This window comes from Berghia stephanieae, chromosome 2 (genome assembly GCF_034508935.2).
Source record: "Berghia stephanieae isolate SIO BIC M18660-M18661 chromosome 2, UCSD_Bste_1.3, whole genome shotgun sequence".
In the NCBI taxonomy this organism is placed as follows: domain Eukaryota; kingdom Metazoa; phylum Mollusca; class Gastropoda; order Nudibranchia; family Aeolidiidae; genus Berghia; species Berghia stephanieae.
In genome coordinates, this window is record NC_088361.1 from 129,739,613 (window position 1) to 129,755,152 (window position 15,540).

At 36.2% G+C, this 15,540-nt stretch overlaps 1 protein-coding gene across 2 annotated transcripts; it reads left to right on the plus strand.

Annotated features, from left to right (window-relative positions):
• Positions 1-4,268: 4,268 nt before the first annotated feature.
• On the plus strand, positions 4,269-14,053 carry LOC144966623 (uncharacterized). 2 transcript variants are annotated; one of them, XM_078903371.1, is made up of 5 exons: positions 4,269-4,851; positions 5,264-5,350; positions 6,509-6,570; positions 7,387-7,603; positions 9,490-14,053. In XM_078903371.1, the coding sequence occupies exons 1-5, from the start codon at positions 4,788-4,790 to the stop codon at positions 11,502-11,504; spliced, it is 2,445 nt and encodes an 814-aa protein (XP_078759497.1). In that variant the 5' UTR covers positions 4,269-4,787; the 3' UTR covers positions 11,505-14,053. The 2 variants fall into 2 exon arrangements, with proteins under 2 accessions (XP_078759497.1, XP_078759498.1); XM_078903372.1 differs by lacking the exon at positions 5,264-5,350 and having other exon boundaries at positions 4,646-4,851.
• Positions 14,054-15,540: the final 1,487 nt, after the last annotated feature.

A 15,540-nucleotide genomic window follows, 5' to 3' on the forward strand; every position in this document is an offset into this window, starting at 1 on the left:
TGAAGGCGAGACGCTGTCGTTTTAATTATACAGCGAAATATCATCCGTGAAGTAATTAGTTTTATTATCAGCTGACTCGAAATTCGGCGTCTTGGAGACTTTTATATAACATGTATATTAATTTGAAACGGGACATGTGTGATTTTATTCCTTCCTGAGATCACAATAATATCTTGTTTTGTTCGAAAGAGAACGGAAATAGCAATGCGACTTCAGCTTCCAATAGAATATGATGGCTTACATACTCAACATAAAACTGTGAGTAGGGCTTATCTTCCAGTCTCAAGGTTTTATAAATGATGAACCGTATGATACATTATTAATCAATAATTTTTTAACTCAACAAATGAGATCGTTGATTGTTATGAGAGTCAAGCTTGAGGCTGAGTTTGAGAGAGCGGAGAGAGTCTAGAGATATGTGGATAGATAGATTGAGAGAGAGAGAGAGGAAGAGAGAATAGAGTTGGAGATATAAAGAGAGTCAGAGAGAAAGCGGGAAATAGAGAGGGGGGGGAGGGGTGAGAGATATTGAGGAGAAAGGCAAAGGAGAGAGAGAGAGAGAGAGAGAGAGAGAGAGAGAGAGAGAGGGAGAGAGAGAGATTGGGGACGAAGAGGGAAGGGGACAGGACGATAGAGTTGGAGATAAAAAGAGAGGCAGAGAGAAAGCGAGAGATAGAGAGGGGGGTGAGATATTGAGGAGAAAGGCAAAAGAGAGCGAGAGAGAGAGAGAGAGAGAGAGAGAGAGAGAGAGAGAGAGACAAATAAAATGTCAACTAATTGAGTTACATATATAACAGAATTCGGATAACTTGCAGGGGAATGTTAATAAACCAGTTATTTTTTTCCCAATCAAAACAAAGAATTTGTGACACACCTTCAAACTCGCTCAGACAAACATTGTTGCTTTGTTTACAAAAGATAGAATGACTGAAATCGACATCTCTCTGATCTGTGTTATTCTTTAGACTGCCAGTTGGGTAATTAAATCTCACTGGATTATCTTAATCAGACTAAAAAACGTTTAAAATGTAAAATATATATATATAATCAGGTTTGAGAGTCTTTGCCAAGATGAGGGCCATTTAAATAGATCGATATTTGAAAGACGACTTTTCTGGCCAAATGCGTGTCTTCGCAGAGTACGGCAGTAAACGGATTAAGGAATCTGCTATGTTCCCTTCCACTACAGGTTAATTATAAGACATGTTCACGATACCTTTTAAGTTTCCGAAGACGCGTTTAAATTCGACGCTTGAAATTTAACAATACGCGTCGCCAATGTCACTTATATATCTGGCTGCCATCGTGATGGCTTCTATCAACTCAAGAATTCAACACCGAGATTTTGTCTTTTAAATATCTCATAAAAATTAAATTCCAGAAGGCTGAGGACAAGATATTTATTTATATTTTTTGTCGATAAAATAGTTGTTGAAGCACCGCATTACAGATTAGGACATATTGTTGAAAATCGTGTTCCTTCCGTTCACAAGAACATACTTGCTGACCAAGATTTCTTAAAAGGTTTGGTAGAACACCCAAGTCCCGTTCTGAGTTAACCGTGCCAGTTAGTCTATTGTTCATCCGGGAAGAAAATAGGTCCTGGTACTTGGTTAAGTGCGGTTATATATCGTTGCTTTCTGGTCGTCTCGCCCCTTTTCTAAAACTTGACCCGGTTTATCTGATCCCAAAACACAAAATTTTAAGTGTTCACATAACCGTCCGTATAAAAATGGGCCTCATTAGAAAACCAGTCTTTGAATGAATCTTTCATCAGCCTAATTTGTTCACTAAACCAACTGCACGTGTCAACAGGTAGCAATGATGGCGTTAGAGAACTATTGATCAAGCTGGACATCATAAGGTATCAGTTACAAATCATTTTCCATTACAATTCTGAGACATTCCTCGGGAGTAGTGATCTCAAGGCTATGTCGCCGCATTGATTACTTTGGCAAAACCATTGCAGGATAACGCACCATTTCAATATTCTCCTGTCTGCCTATGTTCATTTTTTTACACACCGACCTGTGTGAGTTTCGGGGATCTTTGATTTTATATTGTGGTTTTCGACTGGGCCTTCTAAATCGTTGGTATGGGTACATAACACAGAACCTACACCATAACATTATATAAGAATTCCTTATCAACAGCAATCTTGAAGGCATCAACTGAAGTAGAAGTTTGGGCTAAATTTCGATGTTATTCCAATGACAAACCGTCCTAAAAATAAAAGAGTTTCTGTATAATTTTGCTATATGCTAAGAATATCACTCATTCACTCACTCATTACAAAGACAGGATTGTCGTAGGGGGAATTGCGGGATGCCACCCTCACAATCCGGTGACACATATCTCAGTCACTGTCCTTCTCTATCAACTCGTCCTGTCCATTCCTTGATTTTTTCCAACACAGTTTCTATTGTCTTCCTCTTCTCCGTTGACTTTCCGCCTTGCCATGCATAACTGCCTTCCACAAGATGTCATGACTGACCAGACTAGATGTCCAAAACCATGAGAGTTTTTTCTTTTGCAAGCAATGATTCTTGTATTCCCGTCAGCTTTTAACATCTCCAAGAAGATCCTTTTCTAGTTCTATTTCAAATATATGACATAAGTGGGAATTTCCGGTAATCGTGCTCTCAAACAGATGGATTCGCCTCTCTATTTCCGCATTCATAGCCCAGGCTTTACAATCATAAAATAACACGGACAGTACTTATACTTGTACAATCTGAGTTGTGAGTTAAAGCCCTCCTGGCGTTTCCTGATCGTGTTGGATCTAGCCCCTACCGCTGTTTCCATACCAATCCTTGATTTGATCTTGATCTTCGATCAGGAACGCGCCAAGATATTTGAAGGATTTAACCTTGAAATGTGGACTTTCCGTCGCCTTGAAAAAATCAGTTGGAAAGAAAAGAAAACAAATCAAGAAGTCTGTGACATCTTTGATATCAGACCGACCCTAATGAAAGTAATAAAAACAAGAAAACTATGGTATTATGGACACCTAAGACGCCATCAAACTGTCAACAAGGACATTCTTGAGGGTAGAGTTAAGGGGAAAAGAGGAAGAGGCAGGCCAGCAAGAACTTGGATAGATGATGTGAGGACATGGACAGGATTGTCGGCAGCCGAATGCAGTCAGCAAGCCGTCAACAGGGAAGATTGGCGTGTCATTTCAAGTCGACCTCAACCCATGAGATGACACTGGAAGAAGAAGCAGAAGAGTTTCGTCTTTTAGTGTGATTTTAGATTTGGCATCTCCTTGGCTGTCTGTTAGAATCTGATACTAATATAGCATCCATGATGCCTTATGTTGGGAATTTTAAACACATTTCCAACACCACTGCGCGACCTTGGGATAAAACTTTTATCATAATCTACCAATTACCTTCTCAAAATTTATCCATTTTATACATAAACTGGTGGATGGAATTTAACGATCAGAATTATCATTCTGGTATCGACATCAACACGGGTAAATATATTGTTTATGGGCCGGGGGATGAATGTACCACGAAAACTTATGGGTTTTTTAATTTAAAAAAGGAAAATAAGAATGCCTCGTCATTTTTTTGTTATTATGATATGATAAAATAGGGTTTCCCCACGGAAGACATATGAGATATAATAATAACAATTAAAAACCCGTTGTAAATACACACACACACACACACACACACACATATATATATATATATATATATATGTATATATATATATATATGTATTAATACCGGATAGGGAGACTTTTGGTACCCCTATTAGTTCATTTTACAGTACTTTACCAATAGGGAGACCAAAATCCGGTCCCCCTATTGATTTGACCTCTAGCACATTCACTTTTCTATTTTTAGTTTAAGGTTGTCAACCCAACCGTCAAGGATATATAATTGTAAATCATAGTATTGAAGTTATTTGTTAAACACCACAGTAAGAAGAGTTATGCCTAAATTTTCACGTTGGTCAATAAGGTGACCGCCTGAAAAAAGTACAATAGGGGTACCAGTGTTTTCATCGATATATTTCAATAGTGAGGCAATATATCTTTCCGAAATTTTCTCTAAAATTCTAGAGCATTATATGGATTTTTATAGTAATGAAAACCTAATATAAAATTGTGTGAAAGTTGATGAACTGAGGAATGAACAAGATATACGAATTATAATCTATTTTTAGAAACAGATTTATCGAATCTTGGTCCGGATTCTTATCTTGGTGACAAGAGACAAGCAAACATAGTAACTCTTTTTTTCGTGAAACGTATGTTTAGTCAATTTCGCGCATAAAGAGGCACTCGGCACTCACTCACTCTGCAAGTCGGTAGTAGGTGGTTATCAGTTATCAGCTCGGCCTTTAGTTCTTAGTCAAACGCTTCATCAAACCCATTATTGAGTAGCATGTTGATGCCTGATGCCAGTTGAAGCCATCTCGACGTCGTGAAATGGAGCATCTTCTGTCATAGCAGTAGAATCGTCAGATGCCGCATTTAAATCCTCCATTCCAGGCGTTGCTGTTGCCATATCGATCTTCGAAATGATTTGGTCTAGACGTCAAGTTGACTCGTTCTATGTCTGAAGAGATTTTAAAGTGCAATACCTAACATTATAACTTGATCTACAAAAGAGTCTTTTTAAATGAACCGCTGTGTTTCTATATTTTTCAAGAACCAAGGATATCTGATAACCACTGACTACTGACTTACAAAGAGAGTGGCCGACGGACGTCCTCTCTATAGCCGCAAGTATTTTTTCGTCACTTGCTGAGTTCCAAACTAGACGTCTATGGCATCGTGGGGTAAATTGATGCTGGAGGCATCATTGAAGAGACACCGAGATAATTATAATGGTAAGTTATTGGCCATTCTTATTACATCACAGTTGATTTAAGATTTTCAATAGGGTAGACATCACACACCGATTGATGATTGTCACTTGTCAGTCAGTCATTTGGAAGTGGAGTCAGATAATTCGGGAACTTCTGTAGACTGTAGATTCACACTAGTGAGTAAGATCTGTCGTTTACTACTAATACTACTACTACTACCACTACTACTTTTAGTTTTAGCGCTATCCAACTCAACACTTCTCGTGTTTATTTTATTTTGGCAAAACTAGAATGGATTTTTGAAAAGAATATAAAATAATTTAAACTTAAACCTGTCTTTGCATCTTGCTTTATGCATACAGTATGCCATATCACAGCCATCACAAAATCATAGTTTAATGTTGAGAATATGCTATTTCTTTTGTAACTTCAGATCAGAGAGATTTGAGCTTTAAAAATCCTGAAAAATGTCTTGCTGTCAATCCAGACAACCCTTTTGATGTGATCTATGATGTTAATGGTAAGAATGTAATTTGATGAGGAAATGAATAACATTGAGGTACACATAGTTTGCTTTTTTTTTTTTTTTTTTGAGTCATGATGTGTAATACTATTACAGTCCACTCCGGATAATTGCAACTCATTTAATCGCAACTTTCGGTTAATCACAATATTTCCTAAGCAATGGAAATAATTCTATATAAAAGTCACTGGTTAATTGCAACAAACTTCGGTTTTTTAAAAAGTGGTAAATTCAAGAAATCAAACAGTATATCATGATTAAATTTCATCATGGATGAAATCGTGACAGGTTGAAGAATCGAGAGTGAGCAGGATTTAATGCTACAGTAGTGTGTCACCACTCTGTTAGAGTCGAAAGAGGGCGGGGCTCTGCAGTATGGGTTTGTGACGTCATCGGTGGCCATTAAATAGAAGAGGGGTGGGGCTGGTCATAATCTTGACAACAGGTTATAAATGACAGTTATAAAGAGAGACTGAGCGATATCCTTTGTTTTAGGATTAACAACTGTGCATTGTGACCAATGAGTTTGGTGAGAGCTTATTGTCTCTCATTAAGGCTAATCTCTTTAACTCTGACAAATGTTGAATTGTTGAGAAAAAAGATTGAAACTTCTTCCAATCTGAATAAGATATCGGCTTGCTTCATAGCTGCTTTTGGTTGACAAATCTACACGGGGCTGCCATATGGTTTTTGTTTCAATCAAATTGCTCTATATGTGGTTGACTAAGAATATTATTTACTGGTTTGAGTTGACAATAAATGTGTAAAATGTTGAAATAGTGGACAGGAAACTGAATTTCGGTTAATCCCAACATTTTCGATGATCCCAAGGTATTGCGATTATCCTAAGTGGACTGTACCTGAATCTTGAACGAAAAACTATCATATGGATATGATTATAGACAGATTGGTTTCTGGAATTATATTTCCGTCCTCCCTTGCCAACTCTGACGTTCTTGAAATTTAAAAGAAAATAGCCAGAAGGTTTCGGACTTAATTTTCTTTTTTTTCCAAAGGACAATAGTCATAAGGTAAATAATTTTTAAAAAATCCTTTTACAGCATAAGATGGCATGATTTTTTGTTTAAGAGTTTAGAGAAAAACTTGCACATGATAGTCTTCAGCTTTTTTTTGTTGTTTTTATTTTCTATATAGACTCCAACTCAGAGCCTGAAAGTGATGCAGAACAAAGTTCCATATCACATGATTCATTTGTGGTAAGTATGTACATTAAAATAAAATCATAACATTTGTATAGCGTTTATCCACAGTTGGCACCATGCTCAAAATGCTTCACATCACCATATTTTGTGGTGGACAAAACACATTTGCCACAAAAGATGAGACCTGCAGTCTGTTAGGCGCAATACAATATTTCAGGACAAGGACAACACTGTTTTACACCAGTGAGATCTCCTAGTTTTTTGTTGTTAAAAATTTTTCTTTGCAGTGGACTTCGCCAACAATAACACTATTTTAAACCTTCCTCGTTATATTTTGAAGTGATATTCATTGATGAGCCATTCACATTTGAAGTCGTTTGTTTTTTATTTGACAAAATGTGAAAATGATGCGTTTCCAGGAAAAATTAAAATAGCTTCTGTTGGGATTATACTTTTGATCTCGCATTTTGTCCAAATTCTCTTGCATCGTAATGTTTATCAACTTTTTTTGTTAACTATATTGCAGTTGCAAGGTTAGGAAGTTCATATTGTTGCAATGACAACCGTTTATATGTCCAGAATCGTAGTGATATAAAAAATTGTTTTGTAGTTGTTGGTCCTGGTGTAGGATTTAAAGAGTTGGTTAAAAACGGTTTACTGAAACCCTGGTTGGTGTATCTATATTTATCCAAGCACAGTTGAACATATTAAATACTTAGACAATATGTCTGCCTTTCTCAACTCTTTTTTATTATACTTGCATTATTAACCAGCTAATTGTTTAGTTGGATTATTAAACAATGGCTCTTCATGTTTATTGTCAACATGAATAAATTGATTGATCTGTCATCTTTTCCACAAAATATACAGGGTCCCGATTTTGTTGCTGACTCCGAGTCTGATTCCTCTACGTACTCTGTGAGGTACCCAATGCTGAGTACATCATTGTCTCTGGAACCTAGTGCTCATTCCCCAACTCAGTCAGAGCCTCATCCACAACTATCACAGACTGAACCTCGTTGCCAGTCTGGGACCCAGGTTCAACCCGAATGCTATACACTTGCAAACCAACGTGTTACGTGCAATGGTGAGTCATTTTTTTGTCATTCTTCTCCTTTGATATTTGTGGGATCAATTTTAATTTACCCATTCCTTTTAAAAGAAAACTTCCACCCCCTCCATGGTGCTGCATTTGTGTTATTGCATTTTTTTCTGTTTTGGCAGTGCTGCGTCGCAAAATACGCTACCATTTACATAACAAGCACAAATCCAAATTTGATAGGGTGGACATCTTAGAATCTGAAACCCCAATGTGTGAGTGATATCAGTGAAACCAGCCATAAAAATGTTCATGTTTATTTTATTGGGGTTTTTTTTGTCTGTAATAGACTTAAATTGCTTGTATTGTAAGTGTTAAAATGGTTTTTTTGTTACAACCCATCTATATATTAAAACTGTTTCTTTGTATTTCTATGATGCTTAAGGCTTTTTTTCACAGACCAGCTGGAAACTTAACGAGAATCAGAGTAGATAACATTTTTATTAATCTTGCAACCTAAACAGTATATGATGATTGGGAGCATTTAAAGAAAAGCACATTTTCTTTTTAATTTGTCGGTACTAAAATTATACTTTGATAATGTCTGCTGTGCTACAAACCCTTTTGACTTCCAGGTTCAATATTTTTCTTTATTCTAAAATTCTTGGGTGTCCTTTCAATGACAACTGAGATCATTAAAATTCAGCTCACAACATGATGTGTGTAGATTTGATGAAAACATATGTTCGAGTTGAGAAGCAGTGTTCACGAACTTGCTGATCGTTTTTACTAGCATTTATTTTCCTAACTTACCTGTGTCAATTAACAAAGGCAAGACTCAAATATTTTCTATCTGAACAGTGTGTTTGTTATTGAAATATTTCCGGCATATACATGTCATATTTCATTCCCACAAAATATAAATCAGGATTAAGTTGTCTGGGCATCAGCATCGTTCAGGCAGTTGGGGGGAAGTCTTTAAGGAATTAATGAAGCCGATGCTCAACCGGTCTGGAGGACGTTTGATTGATGTCGGCTGTTTGTTCTGCCAGCCGGTGATGTTTTCTCACTCCCTCAATGACAAAGAAAGTCATTGTTATGACTATGAACTATAGTCTATTATTACTTTTGTTACTATATTAATTGTTACTTATTGCCGCTACTGTTATTATTATTATTATTATTATTATTATTATTATTATTATTATTATTATTATGATATTGCCTTCATTGCATTCTATTACTATTATTGATATAATTAATTTCTGATTGTTGTAAATAATTTATGTGAATTGAATTTTGTCGATTGGCCAAGGGCCTACAATAAACTTAAATGAAATGTTAGTCTTTGGATAGGACTTGGGTCTATTCTTGATTGCTTTTCCGCCTGGGTCGAGTGAAGCATTTGGAGTAAATTTTGTTGCTCAACGTAAAAAACATGACGCTTACCATTCCGCTGATACTGATCCCTCCAAGGGGTGGTTGGGGAAAAACCTAAAATTCTTTTGACATTCTGTCTGATTTTTCGCTGAAACAACAAAGGACAATCTATGTATTCAGATGAGACTTCAATGTGTTACTATTCCGATTTATGTTCATATTTTGATTATAATGAAGAGGGAACCCTGAACCCAGTGAAGTGGGTGGATTGATCTATTTATTTCTATTTCAAAACAAAAATATGGCGTCTTTTCACTGGATTTGTTATGTGGCAGAGGTCTCCACAAATCTAACATACCTCTTCCAAAGGAATAGATGGTAGAAAAGTATATAACAAGAAGGAATTATGACAGTTACTTGTCCAGGCCTTAAATATTTGGAATGCTATTCCTCTCTATCGCTGTCATGTAGCTGATGTGCATACGATCTGTCTATTGATTTATTTTCATAGTTCATAGCATGATGTGCTTTATTTTCTTCTTTTTTTTTTCCAGAGAAATACAAAAAGCCAAGGAGACCCTGTCCATACTGTGGACAGTTGCAAACAAAACTCTCAAGGCATTTGATGAGGAAACACAAAGATGAGACAGAAGTTACAGAGGCCATGAAACAGCCTGTAAAGGAAAGGGATAGAACAATGGAGAATCTCAAGAAAAAGGGCATTTTTTATTCAAACACTAGAAACAATTCAATAGTTATGCGTGAGAGAGCACAAGGGTCACATGAAGTTGTTATGTGTGCTGGCTGTAAGGGGTTTTACTCTGGACGAAGGGTTTATGAACACAAAAAGAAATGTAGTACTGAGCATGCTCTGTGTACTGGGGTTGTAAAATTTTATCCCGTGGCTCCCAATGCAAGTAAAGAAATAAAGGAGAATATTCTTGACAAATTTCGGAATGATGAAGTGGGAAATTTGTGTCGATCAGACAAAGCTATAGTATTGTTAGGAACAAAATTGTGGAGTAAAAGTTCAAAGAAGGAGAGAAAAGTTATAATGAGTGATTTACGCATCTTAGGAAATTTGATTTTAAAAACTAGGAAGAGAACAAATCAACCTTCTTTCTCTGGAGAGGACGTGGTGAAGCGTTGTAACTTTAATGAAATATCGCAAACCATTTCTGAAATGACTTTGAAAGAGGATGGGACATTGAAAGCAGGCTTGAAGCTTTCAATTGGATTTATATTGAAAAAGTTAATTAATTTCTTAAAAGGGGAATATATAATGCAAAACAAAATGGAAGAATCCGCAGAGATAGATTTGTTCAAAGCTGTCCTGGATTATAATTGGGATAGTATTTTTTTTACAGCCAGAGTTCAATGTGAAGCAAAGAGAACAAATTTGAGAAAACCCAAAGAGATGCCATTAGAGAATGATATAAAGAAGCTACGGCAATTTATTACTGAAGAGATGGTCCGTATTTGTGAGGATGATTATCAATTATTTGATTCACATATGTTTGTTAGGCTTCGCAATGTCATCGTAGCTAGGCTTACAATGTTTAATGCGAGGAGAGGCGGAGAACCCGCAAGGATGTTGTTAAAAGACTGGAATGATGCAGATTCAGGTGTATGGGTTGATCCCCAGCTTGTACAACATGTCACTGATCCTCTGGAAAAAGCGTTACTTGAGAAGTATAAGCTGGCCTATCAGTCTGGAAAGGGAAGCAAGATGTTGGTCCCTGTGTTGATACCCAATGACACAATTCAGCCTTTAAGGAAACTTGCACAGGAGCGTAAAGCTGTTGATATTTCAGACAACCCATTTCTTTTTCCAAATACAGGAATATCCAAAGATCATGTAAGTGGTTACATTGCCATCAAATATGTCACTTCCTTAGTAAAGGATTTAGAGAAACCCCAGTTGTTAATAGCTGATAAATTCAGGCACCGAGCTTCGACATTATTTGCCTTACTTGATGTCCCACAACACGAGAGAGATGTCTTCTATCGACATATGGGACACAGTGAATCAATCAATCAAAACATTTATCAGTGTCCACTTGCAATACGAGAAATAACAGAAGTTGGTCATTTTTTGGGTCAAATTGATAACTCAGCATCGGTCACTGGGGAAGGAAATTGTAACATTGAAACAAATGACTTTGTAGTGAATAGAGACTCAAATGCAAATTTTGGAACATCCATAGTAACAGCTGCAAATCAAGAAGAAATATTTGATGGTGAAGCAGGAGTGCCAAATCAGCTTACGTGTTCTTCAAAACAAACTGAACCCAAGAGGAATTCAAGCAAAAATCGGAGATACATGTCATGGTCAGATGAGGATACAGATAGAGTCAAGTCATATTTTAAAAACTTTGTCGAAGATGTTTCAGCACATGGTTCAAGGGGATCATTACCTAGAAAGTCTGAAATTATTCTGTTCTTAAAACACCACAGGGTATTTTCACAAAAAGGAATCCCTGAAGGTACACTAATTAGTTTGGTGAAGACAAAGATTTTTAATGAAAGAAATAAATATAGAAGGGAAAGAGCGTTTCAATCGGTGTAATGACAATCATGAATTTGATTTGTATTACATTCATTGTATTGTATAGTGTTATTGACATATTTTGGGGGTTTACAAAAACGTTTTATCTTTATATAGTACAATCTGTTCATCATTGCAATATCCTTTTTTATATTATATGAACATTCATTTGCTCAGCTTGAGAGACAAATGCTTTGTAGAACCATAGCTGTCAACCGTTCTGTTAAAAACGGATTTGTTCCGTATTTGACTTCCTGAGTCAGTAAGTGCTTATTTTTAGTTCAAAATCCGTATTTTGTAATTTTTGACTAATTTGTGGTAAAAAAGCCATGTGAGCCTAATGAATTATTATTATTGATCCATTATTATTACTATTACTACTACTACTATTGTTGTTATTATTATTATCATTATTATTGGTGTCCAGTGAGAGCATAATCTCCATTTGTGTAGCTCTTTAATTTGAATTATGCCTCTATCATAAATGATTTTCAACAATTAAAAAAGTTCCATTCGTTTATATGACGCCTGTATTTTACTCAAACCTTTCATAATGTATTGGAGATTTGCATAGGATATGGATGTTAGCCTCGATATACTTTGAATATTCTAAGACAGTATTGATACTTTCACTATTTGTTACAAATATTATTTTAATTAAGAATAAAATTAAATCCACCTTTTTGATTGGAAGGTATTCAATAAGAAAATCAATTGCTTATATTGATTAAAGATGACAATGATTATTTCCCTTTATTAATTTATGAAATATATAAATTTAATCCCTTTAAAAACATCTTCATCTGATTTTAATTTTTTTTTTTTCAAGCAAGCTTTTGTAACGGTTTAGGTTCAAGAAAAATAAGTATACTCCATTTTTAGGTGTGTTTATCTTGTCAAAGTAAAGAAGTAGGAATTCTCTAATATTTAGAGGTGCATTTTACTATAACTACTATTATAGTATACTACTTACAGACCATTATGTTGCATGAAAGAAAACATATATGCAATCGTCTACTTTTTATCTGAACTCACCTAATTTTTACCCCAAAACGCCCTCTCAAGTGATGTACCAGGTTGGTAGTTATGCATTTCTAACCATCTTAAGTTATTTCATTTATTTTACAATTGTGCTTCTTGTGTATTGGTCCTTATCAAAGTTGAGGCAGTTGAATTCTTTCTTTATATTGTCCGTTCTGAATTTTGATCTCATTGTGGAAAGCTCCCATAGCGGGCAGGGAGGTACACACTGTGTCTTCTATCCCCTTATATCTGTTTTCCAACATGCTTTCAGTCTTTGTCTTGGAATGAGATTACTTGTTTTTTTCCTGGCCCTCGCCGGAGTCCTAGCTGGGAGGGAAGCAGTCAAATGCATATTTATTGTTTTGGGAGATGATATTTTTTTCCTTGTAAATCATCTCTCTGTTATGTATTATTACTATATTTGTTATTTTTTAATGTATAATGTAAGCATTTGAGTGTGTTCCTCTTTGTTGGATTTTGTTCTTGTGTCCGGATAAGACTTATAGGTGATCTCAAACTAAGTACATTGGTGATACGCTCTTGGAATCTACATCTGATCCCTATTTGTTCCCAGTTCCCCTATGTCTTACTTTCTCTTGGATGCTTCAACTGTAATTCTAGAACTTTTTACTATCCAATTTTCTTCCTTTTTACTGGCGCTGATATAACCTAAATGTGTTGCAAGCGCCGTAAAACCCTTAAAAACAAAACAACAATCATTGTGGAAAGTGTCATTTTAACGATTCAAATGTGCTGGTACTAAACCCGATAATTGAGCAACATTTGGACTAGCCTCTGTCATCTCAAACTTGTTAGTGTTAGTAATAGTAATTAAAAAGGCTGACTTTTATATGTTGCGATTCGATGAAGGGGGGGGGGGGGGGGGGGGCTTCGGCACACATCGTCCCTCATCCCGGGCCAAATGAGCGTTCCTTATTTTATTTTTGAAAAGTTGGCAGCTATGTAGAACTATCTGAAAGAATCAGATATGGCAGAATAAAAAGTCTTTCTACTAACCCTAACTTAATTGGCCAATGTAGCTTTATGTTCAGCATTTTCTAGATACCTAATGTAAAATTTCACTATTCTTTTTATGATAATTTTAAGAGTTGCAATCTTTAGAGGCGACTGTCAAGAAATGACACCTCTGTGCATTTAATTTCATTCTTTCTTTATCCCCTCATCCTTAATCAGAATAATAATAATTAATAATGAAAAAAAAATGCAGCAACGACAGCTTAGAACGGCATAAAGTGCTTAAGAATTATTTTTTTTTGCATTAAACTTTATTCAAACGATTTTCAACACTTTTGCTTCACAGTTTATGCTTTTTAACAAATGCAATTAAGCAACTTACCAGCAACAACATATTGGTTTGTTATCATTTGAGGGTTTTATCAGTAAAACTGTTTCTATCCTTTTATGTTGCACTGTACACATAGCAAACTTCATGCTTTTATTTGGTGACCAAAGACTTATGTGATACAGTGGATGAATGTTTGTGATGGCTTTTGGAACTGAAATAAACCTGCAATATGATTTGTAGACTTCTATCGTTATGTATCATTTTTCGGTCAAATGTAAATGTAATTTTACACGAGCTTGATGTATCATAAAACCCACAATGAGCTCAACGTGCAGCTGGTAGTACATTTATATGGACACGAACAGAACAACGTTGTTACAATTCAGTAACGTACTCCAATTAACACAAGTGAGACTGTAAATGAGACTTTTACAATGACTCTGCATCGCCACAAATATAGATTCGAACCCTGGCAACTCGGGCGTCAGACGAACTGTCTACCACGAAACCAAAGCAAGCATTGTGCAAGTTAAAGTGAATGAGATGTTGATTGAAGCCGTTCATTGTGTCCATCAGATCTGCTGTCCTATCCATCCAACTCCATTCACTGGGTGGGGTTCCCGACTTCCCATAATGGGCAGGGACGTACTCATTGCGTCTTCTATCCCCCTATGTCTGTTTTCCAACTTGTTTTCTGTCTTTGTCTCGGGATGGGATTACTTGGTTTTGTCCAGGACCTGGCTGGGAGGGAAACAGTCAAATGTATAGTTCGAGTTTTGGGAGATTATATTTTTCCCTTGTAAATCATCTGTCTGTTATGCTCTTTATTGTTTTGTTTACATATTATTTATGCTTTGTAAACATTTGAGTGTATCCCTCTTTGTTGGGACCTGTGCTTGTGTCTGAATGAGACGTTTAGGTGATCTCAAACTAAGTACTTTGATAGTGGGCTCTTGGAATCTACTGTTTCCTATTTGAAACAAATCCCCTTTGCCTTACTTTTTCTTGGGTGCTCTAATTGTAGTTCCAGAACTTTTTACTATCCCATTTTCTTCCTTTTTACTGGCGCTGATATGACCTTAATGTGTTGCAAGCGCCGTAAAACCCTTAAAAACAAAACAAACCAAGTCCATTCAGTGGTATACAACAACAACAAATAAACTCCTCTGCCTGGTCCCTTCTATCTCTGATCTTAACCTGGGTCGTCAGGTTTCTAAAGGGGTCGGGGACTGCAAAAACAATGGCGCACGGAGCAACTGGGAATATTTTTTGCCGTGTTTGAGTCCCAGGTTATTTCCCTGAGCGCCCTTCTGAGGGATGGACCTTCCCAGGAGTTAGTAAATGCGTTGCTCGGCCACTTCACTCTACGCACACTGGGACTGGGATAAGCTTCGACACTATGGCCATGAAGCTCTTAATCTTAAGGACTTACTTTATTTTAGACAATTTGGTGGTAGCTCACTTGAAAATGCACTCTTAGGTATACACATATATAAACATATACTGGGCTCCCTAAAAGGGTTTTTTAATGTGGTCTCCCTAAAAACATGTTTTTACCAAATGTCTCCTTAAAGCTACAGAAACACTTAGTAAAACATTAGGGGGACCGAGTAATTTTCTATATACCATTGTGATCATCAAGCATCAGAATTGTGTTCATAAATCATTGTAGGGAATCAAACTATACTCATTTGAACAAAGATTGAACAGTTTAATCAATTTGAACAA

Excerpts from the sequence above, each read along its gene's own strand:
- LOC144966623 (XM_078903371.1), top strand. The coding sequence starts at position 4,788 with ATGGCATCGTGGGGTAAATTGATGCTGGAGGCATCATTGAAGAGACAC. Across the intron at positions 5,351-6,508 it reads TGTGATCTATGATGTTAATG|ACTCCAACTCAGAGCCTGAA; the intron begins GTAAGAATGTAA and ends TTTTCTATATAG. Across the intron at positions 6,571-7,386 it reads TATCACATGATTCATTTGTG|GGTCCCGATTTTGTTGCTGA; the intron begins GTAAGTATGTAC and ends CAAAATATACAG.